Source organism: Megalops cyprinoides, chromosome 5 (genome assembly GCF_013368585.1).
Source record: "Megalops cyprinoides isolate fMegCyp1 chromosome 5, fMegCyp1.pri, whole genome shotgun sequence".
Taxonomy (NCBI): Eukaryota; Metazoa; Chordata; class Actinopteri; order Elopiformes; family Megalopidae; genus Megalops; species Megalops cyprinoides.
In genome coordinates, this window is record NC_050587.1 from 28,253,080 (window position 1) to 28,276,354 (window position 23,275).

Below are 23,275 nucleotides of genomic sequence, written 5' to 3' on the forward strand. Positions count from 1 at the left end.
TATTTTTTTGCAAGTGTTTGGTGTTCCCCAAATTTTTCAAACAAGGCTGTATAGACCTACCGAATTCTTTACATAAAAGCACAACAGATCATTGGCCTTGCTGTGTATTATTTTAATTAAATAAAAATATACTGTATAACCCCCAGACACAGTTTGATGGTGTTACATAATTTTTGTATGTTTTGTGATCATTTTCAAGATACACAAGCACACACAGTGGTAGTGTTTGAAAAGGCAAATCTGTATTTTTTCCCTTGTAAAATGCACTGGTGCACAGCAGATGTAATACTATAAAACAGAACAACCCTGTCTTGACCTCTCAGCAAGGGGTGTGTAGGGCATGGAGGGACAGAATAGCAAGTTTGGCTTAAATGTCTTTTTTTCTGTGCTGTTCCTAAGTACTGATATTGCACTGCCCTCTTGTGGTTGATAATTGCTCCGCCTGTTAGAATCTCCAAATGCTTGGAAGCATGTGAATAAGACCCTTGGGCAAGGCAGCGGAATACCAGACCTAAACTGCCTCTGGAAAATATCCAACTGTATAAATGGGCAACTAAAAAGAAAAACTAAGGTAAACTGTTAATTTGGTCTTGATGAGGACACAAGTATAAGTATTGGTTATGTTCAAGTAATGATTAATTCATGGAATGTTTGATGAATTATGCATATTCGGAGATTGAAGTTGTGTTGTGTGGGTCCGGGCTGACAAGAGGATCCATATGGTCCTAAACTGTGAACACTGAATTTCTCCCAGAAGAAACTCTCCCCACCTCAAACACTAGTACAAATGTTATATGCGCTGAGCATGTTAAAGATGCACTTTTTGAAAAAAGCAAGGAAGCATAATAAGGTCAACACTCAAGCACAATTTTATTTTTCACTGAACAAGCTAGAAATAATTGTATTGGGCTAGAAGCAGAACATATTGAGCCATAAATAAATGTCTAAAGGTTATCATGGTGTCCTAACTGGTAAGTCAAGGGTTTCTTGGAGTCATTGTCATATGTAAGCCAAGTGCTTGATTTGTGAGCTGAAGGTCTTTGGCATTTCCATTCTTTTCTGGTAACAGTAAAACTGAACGTGATGGCACTGCAGGTCGAAGTCCATTAGGTCTCAGCTGAAACCCTTGGGAATTGAGTGGTTTCATTTTGACAAATGGCTTTCTTCAGTGGATTAAAGATCGATATGAAGGCTTTGTTGGCATTTACAGCAATAACAGGAGATAAATACTTTAATGGTTGTTGTAGATCATTTGGAAGAATTAGCACTTAGGCTACAGTAGAATTCAGATTCGGATTCATTTATTTGGGCATAAGGAATACCAGGGAGTAGATTTTTTACTAACAACGGGGGGGGGGGGGGGGGGGTAGGCTAAGGCAAGGCAGTTTTAATCAGCTGTCCAGTGCTTCGGCGATGAAGACACGTCCTTGACAAAAAATAATTTGTACAGTATCAACAATTAGCACCATCTAGCGTTCACGTGTGTTACAGTGGATGACGTGCGACTGGCGTACCGGCGTTTTTCTTACGCCCGGTGACATGGACACGCAATGTGGGGATCTCTCGGCTCTAAGTATCTCTGACAAGTCTTCTGAAACTCCTGCCGAATCGATTTGCAATGCGAGTACGTGTCGGGGAGAGCATGAGGACAATGCTGGCGGATTTGGGGAATTATCGCAGCTGCCTATTGAAATAAACGAGAGACGTCCCACTTGTTTACGGTGTGGGTAAGTAGAACGTGCTACAGTTGCAGCCCTTAGCTTATAGCTAGCAACCTCCTGTTAGTGGCCAGCTCTGCGTTTGATTTTACACCTTATTGAGGAGAAAGGGGCTGCGTTTCGAACATGAAAGTCAGTACCTGCAACGAATGCAGTCTCAGATGTTGGTCCTCCCCTCTGTTTTGTTAAAGGGGATCTGGAGACGACACATATGCGGTATAAAAGTATCTCATTTAGAAGACTCTTCGGCGGCGCTGGGTATAATCACTGATCTGAGGCCGTGTTTCCGCGTTGTGCCCACCGAGCGTTAAACAGTGTGGAGTAGTAGATGGAACGAGGAGGTGCGGGTTAGAAGCCCAGGAAGTAAAATCGAGTCAGCCTGCACCGCGCATGTCTATTTGCTTTGTGTCCAAAACACTGGGCTTTCCCTTAGAAACTAGTCAGTTGGTAGGCCATTCACTAAATGAAAGTCATTTTTTGTTTAACAAACGTGCTTAATGTCACGACTCTTTTAAAGTGATTTTTTTCCCAAAACCAATTTCCACGCACTATTGGTTTCAATGTTAAATGGACTCTTAACATCACTGGGAAACCACTTTTATTGTCACTTTCTGTGTAGCCAGTTGTATCTTTTTTGCCTTTCCTGTGCATAATTTAAAGTAACTGATTCAACCAATGATACCACACTGGCTAGCTACTGAAACATTGTGGACAGTCTTGAGTTTTGAGAATAAATGAGAACAAGATCAACAGAAAATTTGTACTGCTGCTTGTGTTATATAGTAACAAAAAACACATTCAAAATAGCACCTCATTTTTAAGGGGTAGCTTTTTAAATTGCCATTGATACTGCAATAGTAGAACCGCATGGCAATCAAACAAGCACAAAAGGCAATTTAATCAGATATGCTTATTTAAATGTAAACTTTTGCTCTCCCATGTGGTGGTGTCATTGGATAATCTTGGGACCCTATTAAAATCGCACCCTGCTTAATAGCACATAGACCAGCTGTAAACAGTTAGGCCATTTATACTGACATTTGTGCTTTGCTTTGTGGAGGGATTGCTTTTCCAGTGGTAGAAATCCCATCTTGAGGAGCAACACAACTTGCTAATTTCCTGTTTTTATCAGTTATCCTTAAATGCCCTCCCAGCCTTCTTTTAATCCATTAAGGTCCATAACAACTGGTGCCATGTAAGGGGAAGCAGCATTATTCAGCTGATCAAGTTTGACCAATTGACCAATTACATATATGTCACAAGCTGTTTAAATTTGTAGTAAAGTGATTTCCTGTTAACATTGGTTGTACACTTTAATAAATATTCATGGTGCAAAGAGGAGTGAACAGTTAAGGGAACAGCTATAATTTTTTTAGTTTTGTTTATTTCAGAGATAAATTTAGCCTACATTTAGTCATTGAGCACATGATGTTATCCAGGGTGATTTACAGATTAGTGCATATAACAAGGGTGGATGGAAAGTAGTATAGGTAGGAAAGTCACCCATAAGACAGCTAAAACAGTGTCTTTGTACAAAGCAGTGTTACAGTTAACATACTGTAGAGACAGGGAGTTTGAATATTTAGTGGCTGCTTCTAATTTAGGATAGTGAAGTTAATAGGATATGTCCTGATCACTTGAACTGGCTTGCACCACAGGGGCAACATAGCTTGTATATTCTTGTATATCTTCCCTAGTATGTATTTATGTTTGCATGAGGACATGCTGGTTAATGGCACAATTGCCTTAGTGATGAATCTTTGCTTTGAAACATAAAAGGATAACCAGGAAAACAGGTTGATTTAACATGGTCTACTATAATTTAAGGGTCATTATGCTATTCATCAACAGAGTCAGTCTGTACGTAATCTCTTGTTCCCCCTATTTTTCTTGTCCTTCTAATTGATCTGCTGGTGAGCCACAAGACAGTTTAATAAATCCAGAGTCTGATGTTATGTTCATGTGCATCAGGTGTTTCCTCTAGTTTGTTGCTCAGAATTGTTCTGCTTTCTCCTTTATAGCCGCCCCCAGAAAGTGTGTCTATGCCCGTTTCTGCCAGCATGTCATCTGGAGGTGTCCACAAGTCTTTATATTGTGCAGCATCCTGCAGAAGTGAGTTGGGTCGTGAAAACCACTTGTGAGAATAGAGTAGGGCTAAGGGAGTTGGTTGGGAAAAGGACTCTATCTGTCAGTGTGTCTATAGCGATACGTAGGGTGTATATGTGTGGAACCATGCTAAAATGTTATCAGAGAATTCATTCTGTACACAGTACAAAAGGATTATGTATGGATAAAATTGGTTATACTTTGTAATCCATCCATGAAGTACAAAATGAAGAGAGCTACAGAACAGATGCAGACAGACTGGTGATAGGTGTAGTTATTTCTTTGTTTGTATGTGTGAATCTTATAAAGTTGCCAAACTTTACCCTTCACCGTGTGCAAATACAGCCACCACATCTCAAAGGATATTGTTTGCGGTTTTGCTGAATGGAGCATCGAAACAAATCTAACCCATTTGTGTACCAGACAGCTCACGTAATACTTATCCAGGATGCTTGTACTTTTCCTTGATTTGTTTATCTGAGGAAGTCATACAAATACAGGCACCTATATGTAAATTTCACTGTGTAAATCTTGACAGATACACTATTTAAAAGTAAATTAGAAGCATTGTTTTCAATTTGAGGTTAAGAACCTCACAGAAACAAGCAGGTATTGTAGTAACTGGGTGAAAGTACACCTAGGGCCCTCTAGGGTTTTATTTGCATGCTTCATATTGTGATATGAAGAAGCATAACACAGTGAAGTATAATTATGAAGGCCTCTGCATTTGTTTGCTCCAAGCCTAATCACTGTTTTATCTATGTTTATTTCTTTGGAGGAGAGTCGAGTGCTTCGCACTGTTCCCCTTCTGGCAGCCTGTCTTCCTCCTGAAAAATGCAAAGTCTTTGTAGGAAGGAGATTTAATGAGGAGAGGTAGGTATCATATCATTTTTTGCATTTTTAATCAATACAAATTCAAGAAAAATCTAGATTTAACTGTTGGAGTCCTGTAACCCATTAATTAAAGAACTAATTGATGTTGATAAAGTTGAATATTAAGTTAATTTCTCAAAGGGTTGCTAATGATCAGAACATTGAGTAAATGCATTTAATTGTAAGTTTCTGTGTACATAAACTCGCATCAACCAAATTCACAAAGTGATATCAATGCATGTCTGTAGAATCTGGCCCCTGTGCAAATTGGACAATCCCAGTCCTTAATGACTCGTAATATAAACTGATAAAGAGCCATAAATGTTAGTGAATGCTTAATACATTTTCTCATTTCTTATGTTCTTATTTCTTTATTTTAATGAAATCAAAATAAAGGTCTGAATAATGTCTAAATCATGTAGCTCCTCAGTCAGAATAACCAAAAACATTGAGCAGTACAAATTACCTTAAGCAAACAACCCAGTGAACTTGAAGGATACTTTGCTTGCATTTTTAGAGTTTCATTTAAATTCAGTTTTGGCTAACTTCAACTGTCTTTCCTTTATCAGGAACCCTGAGCTGGCAGCTGTGTGTCAGGACCCCAGAACCCTGATTCTGTATCCAGGTCCCGAAGCGGGGAACTTAGAGGACATGAACGTGGACTTCTCTGCTGCTCCATACAACGTCATCATTATAGACGGGACATGGAGTCAGGCTAAGGACATGTTCCACAGAAATGCTCTCTTTCGCTTGCCCAAGCAGGTGGGTCAGCTTCTCCCTGCATTAATGAGTTATACATATTTGTTCTCTGTGTTCTGTAGTGTTGAAATAGATGCACGATAAAATATATTACACAGGTTGTATGTAATTTTATATGTGTATATTTTCTATTAATGTATTAGAACACAACTGAAATATTTTTCGAAGTTGTTTTTTTTTTTTGGCCCAATCTCCTTTGTCTCATCTGGTGACTTAAAGAGTAAGTTCCACTGTTCCAGGTGCAGCTGAACAGCTCTCCCTCCAGTCAGTACGTGATCCGCACCCAGCCCACCAACATGTGCCTTTCCACGCTGGAGTGCGCGGCTGTCACCTTGGCCATAATGGAGAAGAACAAAGCCATCGAGGAGGTGGGTTGAGCACAGTCAGTTATAGCCAGTCATTTCTCATAATGATCAATATTCATTTTTCATCAATGATTTGTTTTAATCCATTATATCCCTTTGTAAAGTATGCTAACTATTAAACTGTGTGTTATAAGGATGTACAATACCATATTGTTACCTAAGCAACAATACATATATATCAGAATATATCTAACAATTCACTTCAGTATGATACAATATGATTCAATGTAATATGATTCAGCATAACCTTAAAATAATTCTGTGCCTTCAAAGCAATGCAGAGTATCTAAGCATTAGTTTATTATATGCGATTGAAATAACACTTAAAGTTCAACAATAACTAGGATTGTTGTACACACTGTAGTTTAATCCAAGTTGCTGCATTAATATGAATAAAAATAAAAAATAATATATCTATGGTATGGCTTGAAATCATCAACTGAATCATTTGCTAACAGGGCAACTGACATGTAGTGATAAGATCAGAGCTGGAGTTATTTGCTGTGTGTATGTTCCCCAGCTGCTCCTGAGACCCTTGAAGGCCCTCTGCTCCTTCCAGCTGCAGCATGGTGCACAGGTGCATCACAGTAAGGAGCACCTATTGCGGAATGGCATGTACGACAAACCCATGCCCAAGAACAAGCGCAAAATTAAGAGGATGGAGCGGCTCGTCTCCAACCAGAACATTTAGAGAAAAAAGGGGGGTGGGGGGGGGGCAGCCAGGGCAGCTCTGGGCCTCAAGGTACCGGTTACGGGGGGGGCCTTTAAATTTGCATGCTACAGGCATGAGACTGTAAGGACTAATTAAGTCCCATTACCATTTTTATCACATAATTAAGGATTTTGAGAAAACAACACAAACCAGAACCCTCAGGCATTCTCAATGCAACACCTTTACACACAAAAGGGACAAACAATTCACCTCAGAAATCAAATGGTATGCTGACAGGTTAGAGTCACTGATGCTGAAGGATTTGTTACACAGTGTGCTTGTGATGAGAGATATGATGATGATGTTGTACATACTGTAGTTTTTTACCGAATAAAAATCTGTGTAAACACTGTATTCTTTGAATCTGTGAACATCAACCTTAAAATGTAACAGCAACAGTACAGTATTCTGATTATGTGATTGCATTCAGATAAATGCATTTTATTTTAATTGATACAGGTAAATTCACTGGAGCAATGGGAGTATCTGGATGTTTGTAAACAAGACTTCGGTAGAATTACCTTGCATCAATGTGTAGTCATGTTGAATATATATATATATTTTTCATTTAGAACTCCATCCATTTTCCTTTTCTTTGATTATTTGTGTTTTTTTCTTTTGTTTCCAGAAAAAAAGGACAGCTCAACATATCATTAGTTTGCTACATTTGACTATTAAAATTACAGATATATTTTGCTCAGTATAATGGAGCTTCTGCAATTCATGAAACAACAATAGCGTATCTGCCCATAACTACACTACAACTCAATGCTAGCACACAGCAGTTTAGCTTTTTGTTGGATTTATGATTCAGCTCTCAGTCAAATGCAGTGGAAGAAAAAATCCACTTGGTGGTGCTGTGGAACCATAATCAAGGAGCTAGTGTCACATGAATAAGGAAAGGTTATTCATTTTGCAGATACTTAAGTTCACCCATTGGGTGTATCATAATATGCTGGTTGAAGAGCGATGACGCCACTGAGCCATTAACTCCTGGCAAAGATGTATGTCACGCAACTAAAAGGTTGTGAAAGCAGCAAGTGTTCTTTAGTATATGCACTCCTCTGTGAATGCATGATGCTGACACAACATTTCCAAAATCTTGGTATGAATGATGAATACAAGGATGCCTTTGTGCACTAATGACACCATCAGTATTCTTTAAGATACACGCTGAATTTCTTTGTGCTTAGGACATATTGGCAGGTAGTCACTATGTTTATAATAATGACTACAAAATGGACTTCCTCACAGAGGCATCTTCATGCTCTACTATGAGACTGTCTTCCTATACACATGGTAAGAATGGTAAGTACCTCAGGGTTATGATATGTTTTTCGTTTACCACTGCAGCATGTATACTTTCAACATCCTTTCAAGTTTTGTATACAAGTACATGTGTGATTATGTGAATATGTACTTGGACTTTCAGTTGTAATTTTTTGGAATTTTAACTGTCCCACCTACCCCTTTTACAGACAAGCTAAAGCTGTTTACCATCCTGATAGATTTTGGAGTTATACTTCCTCATACATTCACATCTATGTATTTAATTGAATGTAAATTTGCATATTTTATACCTGACATGGGGAGGTGATGAAATGGCTGTTTTGCCTAGCAAACATTGCACTTCTTTTGGTGGGGTGATAGGGAAACCTCTGTGCTCAATAGTGCCCCCATGTTTCTCTCAGGTGCAACAGCACTTTCACAAGTATACTGAAAACACTGCAGTCAACAGCATGGTCAAGAAAAACAATTAATCCTGTTCATAATAAATCTATTTTCTTTCCTTTACACTCACTTTGGGGGTCTGAGAGGTTGCATAAGGTTTATACCAACAGGATGGGACAAATTCTGCAATGTTGAAAAATGCACACAGTCTGTGCTGACAGATAACCATATCTGTGGCCACAGAAACATGTCTGCAAAGGGAGTTTTCTAGAGTTGTTTTTAAAGTCCGGATTCTTTTCTGGAGTGTTTCTCTTCGAAGTTCACAGACTTGGAGATGCAGTTTCATGTTGCCTTATCTCAAACAGTACATCTGAAATGCAAATGGATTATCTTGTAGTGGGGAATTGAAGCAATTGGCATGAAGAAGGAAAGATAGTATGAAAGCACCCCTTTGTTCAATGGAAAGAGAAGGCAGTCAGTTTATTTAATCTTGGTAAAAACAGTTTCAGCACATATACACGGCAAGTCAAGAAATGCTAATGAACATGTATACAGTGGATAACCTTGAAATGAAACCTGTTGAGAGGACAGTTCTGACACTTACTGGAAAGGCTGGGGTGGCAATTTAATATGAAAAGGTCAATTACTTGAATGTAAAACTTGAACAAAATTAGATTTTTTTGGTAAACCAATAAAATGGTGTACCACAAAATTAAAATGGACTTTTGCCATATAAGCAAGCCCGCATTGCTTACTATTACAGAATGGCAATATCATTTGAAAATTTCTTATCCTCTTCTTAAAATGCATACATCATTGGTAGGTTGACAGGTGCACTGTGTAAAAGTAAATTTGAAGCACTGTGTTCAATTTGACACATGGTCGAAGGTTGAGAAGGTCACAGACACAAGCAGGCGTTGCAGTAAATGGATGAAAGTACACCTGGGGCCCTCTTGGTTGTCACATGGAAGCGAAATGCACTGTACAAGTGGTACTCTTAATAGAGGCAGCCATTGATAGCTGTAGTGATGATATTGCATGTATTTGAATGTAGCCACATGTTTTTATGTGCACAATTACTACTTTCACAAGAGACAATGCAAGGAGACACAGCATATCTAATAAACCAGAAGGGAATATTGATGTGTCATACCTTTGGAAACTTGGTGAAAAGTGGTTCAGTAATACCTTAAGTGGGACACAGATGGTCAGGAGCTGGGTTAGGTAGTTTGTACATTCATGCAGTTGACAGTGATCAAATGCTCCTGGAAATAACACCAATATCAAAATGATCTGCATCAGCATGGAAGATGTGTTCATAACAATGGAATATTTGTACTTTGTAGACCATATGTGACTTGGTGGGGTTTTGAGTAATGTGAGTTATGATTTTTATGATGATTAATTATGATCCCTGAGTACTATTTATTTAATATAAATTGTTATTTAAAAGATTGAGTTGTTTTGAATAGTACAACAGAAACAGGAAATAAAATCAAATTAAATGAATGCATTTTTCCACATTTAATTGATTAACAGGGTGTATGGTAGGATGATTGAATTGTCAGTAAAACCACGTTTCACTGAGACTACATGCTTTGTGTACGGTTTACTGTCAAATACTATCAAATGAGTGGACCCATGAACACACACAGAATGAGAGAGTGGTGAAGCTTTAGCAAAACTGCACTTCATTACCAAATGTTTGGCAACTTATTTTCCTATCTCGTATTTCAGGTTTCAGCAGCCACATATTGTATCTATACGCTATACACATGCACTACACTTCACAGGGTGTGTCATCAATGAAATTAGAGAAGCCTCCCACAGCCTACACATACTCCAATCGGCACTTTCTCATGGCCAGTTATACATCCAGCAAACACAGAGGTTCAGAAGGGGTCTCTCATTCAGTCTAGAATGCATTGGTCATTAGGTAGTTAACCACCAGGGAGGAGCAGTTAATTGAAACAAACTGTAAAAGGCACAGACTATGAGAGAGTAGCAAATACAAGTCACAAGACTTTTTACATAATGGTACACAACGGATCCATCAGTGGTTTAAAACATTTTCATTTGTAATGAAGCATTCTATGTGTACTTTTTCAAGCAATTTAAACCCTCTAGCACAACACAAACAGGGGTCCATCTTCATCAGGGGGTTTAGGACAGCCGGTATTACCTGTATTTTGTTTAAAAAAGTAAAAGCCTGAAAATGACAACCTGCCGGCAGGATTACAAGAAGCTATAGGTGGAGGAAGACTGTGACAATTTCCATTTAATGCGTCTGTGAGTGTTTTGAATGCTTTCATTTTAGAAAACGTCAGGTAATATATATGAGTCTAAATTGTTCCATGAATATAGACAGCGATGTTCGTTTTAAAGTTAAGCATTCATGAGTGGCTAATCATGAACAAGCCCAACACCCAAATGCAAATAATGAAACTCATCTATCTGCCTTTCTGCAACAAAGCAAACTTTCTCTGCTCACATCACATTTGCCTACTAACTGCCAGTGCATTTCAAAGAACCCTTTTGCCTCGTTCCATGGCCCACAGTTATCACTTCACGAAGATCACTCAACTTGACTTTATGGTTGTTCCTGTCCTATACCCAGGAAGAGGTTCAAACACATCGGCAGCCTGCTTGTCCTGAAAGGTACTGTGGCATTTTCCTAAATGTACAGGTGATGTGCCTCACCTAATGGAAATTCAGCCCTTTTAGTACGTGTGAACTTCCCCCAGCTTCTATCGGGCATAGTAAGAATCAAACACGGCTCTTAACATGTTTCAAACATTGGATTCACTGAACTCCATGACACAAAGACATTACAGCAATGTATATTCCCAAAATTCTCTCAAAATGTCTCCCCTACTCTTCTTCTCCCATCCTGCCCTCTCAACGTTTGCCTTCCTATTTTTGCATCTTACAGTGCAGCACACCTTCACTGATTTCTTCCCTATATTTTCCTATACTTCTCTATTTGGTTTTAGTCTCTCTCCTTCCCTACAGAATTTTTTTCAGTTGCTCTACTGTTTTTTCTTCAGTTGCGCCACCAAATGAAAACCAACATTTTAGATGCAAGCAAATCGATAAGTCATTGTTTTGCAAACTATTGCAATTTCACCCAGGAAAAATCCACTTTGAGAGCAAAACAAAAGCTTTATGCCAAAATTATGACATCATGTCTCTGTACACAATCAATCGATTGTCCAGTCAAGTCTTGCATTTGAGCGACGAATTACATCCTAAGCATCAAACATTGTTGTTGTTCATGATTAAACCAACATTAACCCATCATTTGTTTCCGAGAACGGAAATGAATCCCCTATTTCCTATAAAAAAATAGAGGCAACCCCCCTCCCCAATCCCCCCCGAAATTCAAATAACAGGGCATCTGACACAAAGGAGCAGTGGACACCGACAACCCAACCGACAATGGCTCCCATTCACAGCACAAATAATGACACAACTGTCCCCTTCGCTGTGACATGGGACCCAGCTGCCGCCAGGTAGGGAGGGACAATGGAACCACGTCTGTCCATGCAAATCATGTGATGGAAGTGGTGCTATAAGAAGCAGCACACAGACGTGTCCTAATTTATCTTTTCAGAAGAGCACCTTGCACCTTGCACACACCCATAGTGCCAAGTACGATGAGAACTAACACGCTATTCATTTTTTTCGCCACTGTGGGACTCCAGGCTGGTAAGACGATTTCATAAACAACTTTTTTTTTAAATTTTGTGGTTTGAATTTGAATTGCTTGACAAAAATTGAGAGAACTTTTCTTTGAAGTATTTCCCAGCTTTTGTATATTTCTTCTATTGCTGTGCACTGAGCTTATGAATTTGCTTGGTCATTAATGTTCACTTTAAACATGGTGGTATGTTGTATTTAAATGTTATATCTCAGTTATCAATGAATGGACTTTCATTTGAAGAATTAAATCAAGGTAGACACAAAAGCATGGTTTAGCTGGGAGGGCGTCACCAATTTGGAAGCATTCATAAATTTGATGTGTTTTAGATTTAGATGTGTTGTAAATTCTTTTTAAACAAGTGAAGACCCAATTTCCAGGAAATGTATATTCAGTGCATCCGTGTCCTCAAACTTTAATTTCCAGGAATATGCTGGCAGTGTTTTAAAATATCTTACCGTAAATAATCTTCTGTCTTATTAAGGACAAAATGACAATGTGGTATGTAAACATCAATCTTAATCAGCTAAGGGAGGCTAAAAGTACAACAATCCATTCAAAAGTATTGGTTGGACTCAATTGCTCTTACATTCTGTTATTTATCAATTGTAATGGCATGGACTGTAGCATCCAATTCAATTTTAAGCAATGATTGCATGATGTGTTCGCTTCCCACTTGAAAAGTAAACAAATAAGTATGAAAAGTATGAATATATTAGGATATTTAACTTAGGCGCTTTAGGAGGAAATCCTTGGATTTAATCAATTTTATCTTTCCCTTACTCAATGTTGCTTTTCCCACACAAACACATATTTACATAATTAATTTTGGAGGTTTCTGAACATGCTGAACTGTATTTGTGAATAAATTAATGATTACGTTTAAAGATGAGGATACGTGTTGGTTGAATTGAGGGGAAAATGTAAGAATGTTTTGCAAACTGATTTCATATCTGTCAACTATTTGAAAATTGAATGTGCTTATGCAAAAACTAGATACATGATGTTACTTTTTCTTCTCCCAGCAATAGCAGCATCAGTGGCATCAGATGAACGAAATGAAGAATTAAGTGATGCAGGTAATTTTATTGTTTGTCTTAGACCTAAAACTTTTTCAAGAACTTTTTCATGGACTCTTAGGAGCACTCTTTAACCTCAATAAACAGTAAAAGTATCACGATGATCAGTTTCTCAGTGTTCATCTATGTCTTCCATACAATTTGACTGAGGTATAAGAAATTGTTACTTTTTTCAAATGAATTCTTCTCTATGACTATGGTTGTTATTATGTTTGCATTTATTGATACCTACACTCGGCTGTTGCATCTGTATTAATGTAATGAAAAAATTGTGTGGGCAGTACATTTACTAACTCTGAAACCTCCAAAATACAAATCTTCCTAATTTATTTCAAAAGAATATTAAAATTGATTTATTAAGATGTTGGTCACTCTGTCTTTCTTTAATTCCCTTTGCAGTTTCTCAGTACAGCAGATCAGACAAAAAAAACAGTATCTGACAGCAGGAGAAACCCTGGAATATATTATGCTGACACAGTTGACTTGTTTGTCAGACTTGCTTAACAGAATAGCCATTGGTTCTTGGTCTAGCTCTCACATATACCCTTAGATCATGTCTGGAAAAAATTGCACTGAATTATGGGATAGGATTGGAATAAACTCATGACATAAACTCTGATTTATATTTTCTTATTCATTGTTCTTCCAGCAGAGGATGTCAGTGAGCTGCAAAAAAGAGGTATTGTATATCACCTGTTCTCATTCTCTTCAGCACCCCCCCCCCCCCCCCCCCCCGCCATCAATGTTCTTTTGTTGTCCTTGCCTTCTTGATCTTCAAGCCATCTATTTGACGGCTCTCAGACACGTTGGACATCGACAATAGTTATTGTTGCACACTTCCAACACCACACTAATGAAGACCTAGGAGATATATGCTAGGCAACAAGAAAATGTGTTGTCTTTTCATTGCAACTATCCATTGTCTCTCTGGAACTAAAACAGTCTTCCATTCCTTTGTCCTCAGATCAGATGGAATTTGATATGGCTGAGATAGAAGGTAAGGAGCCCTGTAAGAAGAAATGCAGAGAGTGGAGCCAAAACTTGGGCCAAGATTTGTGGTGCAAACAGGGCCATGCAGCTAGATGGCATCTGTTGACAAGTAGACAAGATGAAGCATTGCTATGGCATACGTGAATTTGTATTCCTTAATAAGAAAAAAAAAATCAGAAATTAATCAATGTTAATAATTATATAATAATAATTGTATAGTAATGTGAATATGATAATGTAATACAAACAAAAGCAAAGCAAACCCACACAGAAAAAATGAACGTTCACAAGTCAGTGTTATGTAGGGCTTTTATTGATTTTGATGGAGCTCAATGTCACTGTGTTTCCTATAATGTCAGCATGCCCTCTCAAAGCTGCACTGGCAGGAATACATGGTGTCTTTTCCTGGCACAGCATCTGCAGCATGTATTCCCAACAATAATTCAGTAGGGGGTTTTAACTGAGCAAACAGACATACCCACAGCGACAGGACATTAGCCCTAATACCCTTAGCTGATCATGTAGCCAAATGAGGTAACTGCATACACTGCATATCTGATAAATTCATTATCAGGCCACACCTTTGCATATATAGCTAGTCATATACTTTTGTTGTTGTTGTTTAACATAAATTATGTCTTAAAACAGCTCTTATTTAATATATTTTTATTGATTCTTAATATGCAGCTAGATGATGCATGTAAATCTATTATTTGAAACGATCACAACATCATTCATCTATTAATTTAGCATTTTTTATTGATTTACTAATGTCAGTATAGCATAGTAGTAAGGCGCAGGGCTCATAACCAAAAGATTTCTGGTTCAATTCCCCGCTCAGGCACTGCAACTGTAAAATTTCCGTCTGTATAAATGGGTAACATTGTAAAAATTGTAACTTATGTAAGTTATTCTGGATAAGAGTGCCTGTTAAATTACACTTAATGTAATGGTTCATTTGTTTTGTTGTTGTCTCCACAAAAAACACATTTATCAATAGCTTAAAATTATGTGTATTCTTTTTGATTAGATACCAGCCCATGATTTAGGTACTTTCCTTTGTTTCTTATTTTCCAACTGCTGTTTTAGATGAAGGCTACCCCCCCCCCCTCCACAAAGCAACCTTTATGACTTAAGAAAGTGTTTTAAGGCTAACTAAATAACCAATAGTGGGTGTTCAGCTAAGTATAATAGTCACTAACTTGATAGTCAGCCAAAAACAAGTTGTTATAAAATTATATCTAATGATAGTTAATGATAACTGTAACTTTCTGTAAATTTCTGTTGCTAGCCATCTTATTCAAAAACCAGATAAATATACCAGCTAAGCTATCAGCCCATGGTAAATAATATCAAAAACAGTATGAAATATATGCTGTTTAATTGGAAATTATTTTTAATGATTGCATATTAGTGTGAAGCAATAGCTGATTCATTGCAAATGGCATTATCTTGAGAAAACAGGTTCTGTTTTTATTGACTGCATTTGCACCACTGTTAAACAGCAAGCTTACCTTCATCAACTGTTTGAGTCCACTTCCCATTCATGTGTGCAGTCAGACAGACAGGCTTTGACGCACAGACAGAGGGGTCAGTCTGGAGCATTGGCATTCAGGCAGTGACATATTGGCAATGACACGGTTCACGAACAATCAGACATGAAGTATTTTCACAGCAGTAAAAGCAGATTTTAAGTACCTTCATCATAGTTAACAGAATGGTAATTGTATTAACCTGTTAACGCTCATATCAGTGCAATAACCAGTTAATGCTTTTGTATGTAGCTGAACTTTTAGGCAAAATTAAATGTTAAAGCCTTATAAAAACGGGATAAAATAATCATAGAAGTAATGAAAGTATTTTATGCAGGCATTGTACTGCTGTTATAATTCAGCCAATAGGTCATTTACTGCCAGCTATGTCCAGTGTAGTTAGGACAGAAACTGCTACAGTTAGTTATCAATACTTATTGAACATAAACCTCAAAATAGTTTTCTCTGTCTGCAGAGGATCAGAGACTGGAGGATGCTCATTACCTGGGTAAATGCATGTCCTTTTCATCTTATTCTTAGAGAATTTTCAACCATCTATCATTAAACGTCTTGGTATATGTTAATGAACGAATATTGCAGCAAGAACTGCAACAAACTGATCTGTTGTGTGATTTCCATTAAAAGAAAGATGAAGGCATGAGAATTCAGTTGATATTCAGTTTGACATTGCCAGAGATCAAACTGTAAGAGACATGATGTTCCTCCTCACCAACACTAGCTCTGACTGGGGTTAGTGGGTGGGACCCTGGCACAATTTGCCATTTGCTTATGTAATGACCTTCACAACCCAATGAATAGGACCACATAGATCAAGTTCAAGTTACTTCAAAGCCTGTTTTTTATGTGTACAACAGATCTGATTAGTTAAAAGGCACTGGGCTTAAGGTGTGCATCCTTACTTGTCCTGGGGTTTTATTGTTGTTGTTGTTATTATTATTATTATTATTAAGGCTTATTTCATGTGACTAAGATGTCAAGATACATTTTATGGCCACACATCACCACGTGGTTTTCTTTTTACATGAGCAGAGGAAAAGAAGCATGTGGCCACCTTTGTTTTTGCCAGGGCCAGTTTTGCTGGCAGGGACCAGGATGTTCCAGCACATGGCAGGCTTAAAATGCAGTGCCAAGTCTTCGCATTCTCCTTACAAACGCGTTAGCTGCATTCACCTTAGCCACACACGGTGGAAAGCTTTCACCATATGGAGTGTCTGTCCAGAAGTGTGCTCTGAGCTCCCTGAGCGTCACCACAAATAATATTCATGTTGCTATTTGTTATCATTTGTATTCTTCTTCATTAAGTAAGGGTTTTCCTGACAAAATTCCAAATCTGATATTGGAAAGGTATGCAACAGTAGCCCTTGTGTTAAAATGTTTTCAATATTTTCAATTTAATAATGAAACACACTGCCAGTGATCAGCACCTGTCAGAGCACTGGCCATAGTGTTAATTATTTACACATTTATTTACATGTTTCTGACAGAGGCAGTTGGGGATGAATTGACTGAGGGTGAGTAAGGAGTTTGATTGCTGCTGAACTTAAAGAGAAAATCACTTTATAAAGAAATGACATATACAGAGAAACAGTAAGTTTCCTAAGTTGGTATTACATCAAACACATAAACAAGAATGTGCACTGCAGTATAGACTTCTTGTTAACCATTTCTTTCCAGCTTGAAAGAGTGAGTAATTATCTTTTGTGAATACATCCTATGCAGTCCCTTGGGAACAGGACTTAAACCAGTGATTAATTTCTGGCGTAATTCTTGTTTTTGGCAGATGAGGACAGTGAGGCCCAACAAGGAATGGACAACATGGGTAAGAGATCTTTGTAATAGGTAATTGGATTACAGCTTTAAAAAAGGAGAGAACTCAGATCACTTGTCCCTGCTTTACCTAAATCGGGTGAAGGAAGGCTGTGAAGGAGGGCATGGTATAAGCCACTTCAGATTCTTACAATGCAAACTTAATACAATACAAAGTAATCAAATTCAATGTAGACATAGTAAAATACACAGTCCCGTACATAAAGGAACTGTGAAGTAAAACAAACGTCTACCCTAGTAGCATTCATCACCCCCATTGGCAAACAGTGCTGGGTGATTTTGACTTGAGCCTTGAGATGATACTGGGCTTCCATGCATATTTGGGGATCAGATAACCTCTTTGTTGACCTCAACAGATGAAATAAGAGTGGGTTTTGAGTTAATAAGTGATTGTCGTTCAGTATGCACAATGGTGGACAAACCCCTCTTGTGTAAAACAGGTGCATATCTCAAATAAGAATGCACTTATTGTGGTTAAATCCCATGCAAGTCCCACCACTTAATGCAGTTAAATATCACTGAGTAATTCTTAGCATGAGGCTAAGTGAGCATATTATTCGAGAAAGGTCTGGATATGCATAATCTTGTATCTGCTTATAGAAGAAGAGGCAGAGGCAGAAGCAGAGGCAGAGGTAGAGGCAGAAGAAGAATCAGACTCAGAACTGGAATCTGAATCGGAATCGGAATCAGAATCAGATGAAGATGGTCACCGTAAGTAATCTTTTAGTCCTCTCTCTCTGTGAGTTCTCTGAATTTTTTTACACTGCTGCATGGAGGTAAAAGGAAAACCAGAATCGTTGAAAGAGAACATACCACCATTTTGAACTTGACACTTGCAGCCCAGCTGATAATTGATAAATAGTGCACCTGGTGAATATACTTACCTTCAGATGTAGTTCCTTGATTTCATGACTCCACACCACATGTACATTATTAATAGTTGTGACAATTTTTTGGGTGGTAGTCAATTAAGTCTAAAGTCAATTACCATTAGATGGTAATTGACTTTAGGAAGCGCAAATCAGAAATGGAAGACAGGCTGACTACGAATACTTCGAAGCCGAGGTTGACAATAAATTTACATTTGAGGCAAGTTTTAAATCAAAGTATAACAAAATTCAGCAATGACTCTTTTCTTAATAGAAACTGAACCATATCTATCCTGCAGAGTGTTTTCAGTTTTCATCTCATGGGTTATCTGGGAGAAGGCTTGGTTCAGCATTAGAGTAAAGGAGAATGTGTGATCAGGCAGGCAAGTAAAATAATTACAATCAGCAAAGTCTCAGAAGCAGCCCTAGACAAAAACTGCCATATAACAAAGCTGAACAGCTCATAATAGATAGCTATCACCCACACCACACAAAGGTGTACAAAAGTAATAGTCATGGCATGATTGACACTCAGGATTAGGATCGAAAGACATGATCACTTAGTCATTCATGCCACAATTAGAATCGCTAGTGTAGAGTTATAGGAACCATATGAAACATATTTTATTTATATTGATTTATATTTTAAAATATATTTATTTATTTTAACCATTGGTATTTTAATATATCTTGCTTTTATATATCATGGTATGTGCTATGTCTTACATTTTAAAATATGCATGAGAAATCTTTATGAAGGACCAAATAAATTTTCCCCATGAGGGATAGAACAGGCTTATGCTCTTGACTTGATTTGACTTGATAACTCAGGCTGCTTTGTTGGGGAAAATCTGGGTTGGCCTTTTTATTATCCTAATGGTAAATGATACACAATATGGGGCACATTTTCACACAGTGGTTTTTAGACAGTTCCTATGAGATAATTATCATGTGAAAGAGTCTCAGGCATAAAATTTCCTCAGTGTGTATGATTTTTTTTTTAGTTATAACAAACAAGAGGACCACTCTATTATGAATCCAAGGCCACTGAATTGTAACTTTATGAATGAAGCCATTCAAATGACCTTTTTAAAATAAATACATGCACAATTTACTTGTGAACTATTTATGCAGTTAGATTTCTGTCATTGTTACTATCTTAATAGTCGCCCTTGTCCAGATGGACTTACCAGTACAAAGCTCACATTTTTAGAGTGTTATCTGCTTGTACAGCTGGATATTTACTGAAGTATGTCAGATAACTTGCTCAAGGGTACAACAGCAGTGCCCAGATTAGGAAATGAGTCTTCAGTTGTTTGTTTAGGAGTCAGTTTTTTAACCACTATAGAACATTGCCCTTGTACTGTGGAAATGATGATACCTTACTAAGGGGTATAATCATCATATACCATTCGCTATTGTTTCAGTCACATGCCCTTGACCATGTACTGTACCTCAACCCACTCGCCCACAGTGCTACTTTATTACTGTGTATTGCCTCCCTAACTGATAGACCCCACATTTATCTCACCATTCCACAATCTAAACCCATTGTCCTACATTGTCACTTCACTGCTCAAGCTATCACACTTGCAGGTTCACTGTTTGTTGGGTATGGAGCCATTTGACACTGCTCAGACGAGGCAACCAGCCTTCTGACAAATGGTCCATTAATCTTTCTTCTTTTTTTTTTAACCAGCTCATGGGGTTAAGCGAGGTAAGTGTTGAATAATGGTTCCATTTGGTCATTTACTATAGTACAAAGTTCACTTTTAAATGATAGTTTTATAATGGTGGATTACTTTGGGAAAAAAAGTTGAAAGTTACAAAAGTACAGCATTGAAGTAAACAATTTTGGATATATAATTTGATTTGTCTTGTTTTTTGCACTTAGATAATATTGAAGCAGATGAGGAGGAAAACATAGGTAGGTGCCATGTTTCAGTTTTTCTGTCTCCACATAAATGTGATAGTTGACGACATCTATTGCTGGAGACAGTGGAATACTTTCCCTGGCCGATAATCTGCATCTCTGTCAAATATTTTGTAATATGTTGCCTACTGACCTCTCACCCAGTTCTTCAGAAAGCGAACAGCCCGCATACCATAAGGTAACTGACTGAATGTTCAGAGCTGTTCAGAACCTCTGCTATACACTGCATATGCAGTTTGGCACAGTGTGTATCATGTACACAGAGATTACAGTTGGATCAAAACTACAACAATGCTCAGAGCACAAAATGAATGGGAGGGATGTGGAGAAGGCAACAGAACTGCTAAACTGGTCTGTAAATTCTGATCAAATCCAAGGTGAGATATAAGATGCACGGAGAGCATAAACATAGAGATCTGGTGATATCACACCATCACTTCCCCACACATGACCTCAGTGAAGATACAGCCAGGGGAGAAGGCAGCTATCTTAAATGTGATGCCTCCGCTAATCTCCAGTCACAGGGCGGTACTGTACTGTTTGTGCCCTGTGTAAGTATCAATGAATAATGAATGAATGAAAAATGTCTGCATTAACCACTTCTATGTAGGACTTGCAAGTCCAGTTATTCTTCACCTTTTCATGTTGCACATATTGCATTTGTAACTCATTTCCTTACAAGGCTTTGGTCCTATTGCAGTTAACCTCACATGCAATAAACAGTGCCACATGTAATAGAATTATGCAAACAGGAAGGACTTGGTATGTGGTACCAAATGTACTTGCTATTCCTGTACAGATGTGCCACTGTTATTTCTGTGTAAGGAAAGATAACAACCATACAGGGAATGATTGGATAATCAATCATCCAAATTTTTAGATTTCTTTTAATTACCTGGATGCTTTTTTCAGACAATTGTACCTTTGAGGAATTCAGGAAGGCTGAAAAGAAGAATGGCTTGTACCTAAAATAACAGGAACAGAGAAAGTATCTGATAGGGATGCATTTAATAATAGATTTTACCCTGCTGACTGTACCCTGATGAAAGTATGTTACTGCTCACAGTGAAATCCTTTGAATTAAGTTCAACTGCAACAAGATACTTTTAAGTAAATATGCTCAAGGGCTTACTGTCTAAATCACTGCATGGAGGCAGCATACAGGCCACAGACTACATGGCCACACTGTTGTCAAGTTACAAGCACCATCAACACTTAACTCCCCAGAATGTTAGAATGGCATTAGTGCAATGATTGCTTTCAGTACTATACAGAGTACCAACACGACATATCCAATGTGCCACAAACCTTCATCACTGTGTAATGTGAGGAACTATCCAAAGACAAAGAGATATTTAATCTCATAGGTTTTACATTATAAAATTTAAGCCATGATCTACACTTTTTTCTGTTTCTATGCTTCCAATGATTAACAGTACAGGATCAACATAAATTTGCCATTTAGACTGTTGACACCAATCAGCGATGAACACTGTCGTTTCACAAATGCTCTAACCTGGGGTTACCTACATGGCAAGAGACTATTACAACTAGTTTTATACACACCTGAGGGGTCATTGTAATAAAACTTGCACGTCCTTGAAATACTTCCTGGCAGGCTTGGATGTAATCTGATTTGGGTTCGTTTGTACTAAAGAGGGCAAGAACGCCACCTACATAACACTAGCATGCAACCAACTCCCATGGTTTGATGCAGATCTTTACTTGCTGCATTTTCAGTCAATTTTGTTCTCATTTCAAAATTGCATTTGGGAGAGTGGTAATCCTCTCCAGTGGAGGGACCCATCACATACAGACTCACTACCAATTCTTTCCACATCTCCAGTACTACATTAGCACATGCATGTGTACAGAAGAGTTTAATGTACATACCTTTTTGTACAGAATGTGTGAGGATTTATACTGCTCTGCAAAGGGGCTTTCTAATGTAAAATTTAATTTCATATGCTAACACCAAGCCCATCTCTCCGTCTCTGCCAGCTCAAGAGGAGTAAAACTACAGTACCCAAAGGGAGGAAGGCCCAGTGCACTTCCAGCTACACATCCATCCAGAGGAAGAAGGGAGTGGCATCAAGATCCAGTAAACTACCTTTTCAGTCAATAAAGATATTGTCTGACATACCACCAGTGTGACATATTGCTCCATAACCTGAAGCATTTTGTTAAGGGGAGACCATATGATAATTAAAAATTTTGATCATTTAAAAAATTTAATGCCACAGCACCTTCAAAAATTGATTCAGTTGACAGATCAACCTGCAACAACAAAAAAAAAATTCAAACAAATGGTGGCTTTCAAAACTTTTATTTTTCCTCCGTTACATTTTTTTTTTCCCTCATTTAAGTCGAGTCATTAGAGAAGATTTTAAATTATGTTGGTACACAGCTAAAACACTCCAGTCTGTTCTTTGGTACCTAAAAATAAGGCATCTACAGCAACTAATGCTTAAGTGATCCCAGCCAAGATAACACATAGTGGTTCCACACCAGCAACGTCTGGCCCATTCCAGCAGAACAACTAGGATTCACATCCAGTCTGCCCAGTGCAAGAATAAAAAGCATCAACAGCAACCATGTTCACAATTATATACTTTCATTGTGCTAAACCAACTTGCCACAAATTTAGAATGCATTCACACAGTTCAGTTTTTCCAAGAAATTCTCTATATTTTCCACAGATGGTACTAGGAATTACATGAGCTGGATTTCATTCAATTCAAGTATCACATCTTACAAAGAGTTTCAGCAGAAGATAAATACAACATACCTACGGTTTGGTGTGAGGTTTTCATAAATTTTAAAGTTGTGTGTTTCTAAAGCACATTGAACCATTTTTCCCCATTTCATTGTTTTTAACCTGAAAAGGCTGTCAATGTCTCAATAGTCAAATTCAGTTTTTTTGGTTATATGAACCAATTAAAGCCTCATGCTTGCAAGCATTATGACTACAACAGTAAAGCCTATATAGATAAACTTATGGTCTTGAATTTCTCTTGCCATGCTTATTGAAACTGTCTTCCTTCAAGCTGTCAATGAAATAAAGTTTTAATCCCCACTTTGCCCAGTTTGAAATTTTTAGTGCCTTTAAAATTGCTTGTC

The 23,275-nt window shown here is 37.8% G+C and overlaps 2 protein-coding genes and 1 long non-coding RNA gene across 11 annotated transcripts; all 3 read left to right on the top strand.

Annotated features, from left to right (window-relative positions):
* Positions 1-1,537: 1,537 nt before the first annotated feature.
* On the top strand, positions 1,538-6,541 carry dtwd2 (DTW domain containing 2). Its single transcript, XM_036529918.1, has 6 exons — positions 1,538-1,727; positions 3,740-3,830; positions 4,603-4,697; positions 5,267-5,459; positions 5,696-5,824; positions 6,342-6,541. Exons 1-6 carry the CDS (start codon positions 1,540-1,542, stop codon positions 6,510-6,512), a joined length of 867 nt encoding a protein of 288 aa, XP_036385811.1. The 5' UTR covers positions 1,538-1,539; the 3' UTR covers positions 6,513-6,541.
* Positions 6,542-7,575: 1,034 nt separating this feature from the next.
* Positions 7,576-11,250, top strand: LOC118777381. Its single transcript, XR_005004960.1, has 4 exons — positions 7,576-7,638; positions 7,788-7,841; positions 10,763-10,862; positions 11,137-11,250. It is a non-coding gene; the product is annotated as an uncharacterized LOC118777381 (long non-coding RNA).
* A 494-nt stretch (positions 11,251-11,744) lies between these two features.
* LOC118777399 (tripartite motif-containing protein 44-like) lies at positions 11,745-22,382 on the top strand. Of its 9 annotated transcripts, none has more exons than XM_036528239.1 (11): positions 11,763-11,912; positions 12,930-12,983; positions 13,633-13,662; positions 13,948-13,980; positions 15,981-16,013; positions 17,011-17,037; positions 17,307-17,345; positions 17,957-18,064; positions 19,922-19,939; positions 20,117-20,149; positions 22,157-22,382. In XM_036528239.1, the coding sequence occupies exons 1-11, from the start codon at positions 11,861-11,863 to the stop codon at positions 22,168-22,170; spliced, it is 441 nt and encodes a 146-aa protein (XP_036384132.1). In that variant the 5' UTR covers positions 11,763-11,860; the 3' UTR covers positions 22,171-22,382. The 9 variants fall into 9 exon arrangements, with proteins under 9 accessions (XP_036384139.1, XP_036384136.1, XP_036384135.1 ...); XM_036528238.1 differs by having other exon boundaries at positions 11,765-11,912; positions 13,636-13,662; positions 17,954-18,064; XM_036528237.1 differs by having other exon boundaries at positions 11,768-11,912; positions 17,954-18,064.
* Positions 22,383-23,275: the final 893 nt, after the last annotated feature.

Bases quoted from the DNA above. Each gene is read 5' to 3' on its own strand.
- dtwd2 (XM_036529918.1), top strand. From the start codon at position 1,540: ATGGACACGCAATGTGGGGATCTCTCGGCTCTAAGTATCTCTGACAAG. The intron at 5,460-5,695 runs GTGGGTCAGCTT...CCACTGTTCCAG, and splicing joins TCTTTCGCTTGCCCAAGCAG to GTGCAGCTGAACAGCTCTCC. The intron at 5,825-6,341 runs GTGGGTTGAGCA...TATGTTCCCCAG, and splicing joins AGAACAAAGCCATCGAGGAG to CTGCTCCTGAGACCCTTGAA.
- LOC118777399 (XM_036528237.1), top strand. From the start codon at position 11,861: ATGAGAACTAACACGCTATTCATTTTTTTCGCCACTGTGGGACTCCAG. The intron at 11,913-12,929 runs GTAAGACGATTT...TTCTTCTCCCAG, and splicing joins CACTGTGGGACTCCAGGCTG to CAATAGCAGCATCAGTGGCA. The intron at 13,663-13,947 runs GTATTGTATATC...CTTTGTCCTCAG, and splicing joins CAGTGAGCTGCAAAAAAGAG to ATCAGATGGAATTTGATATG.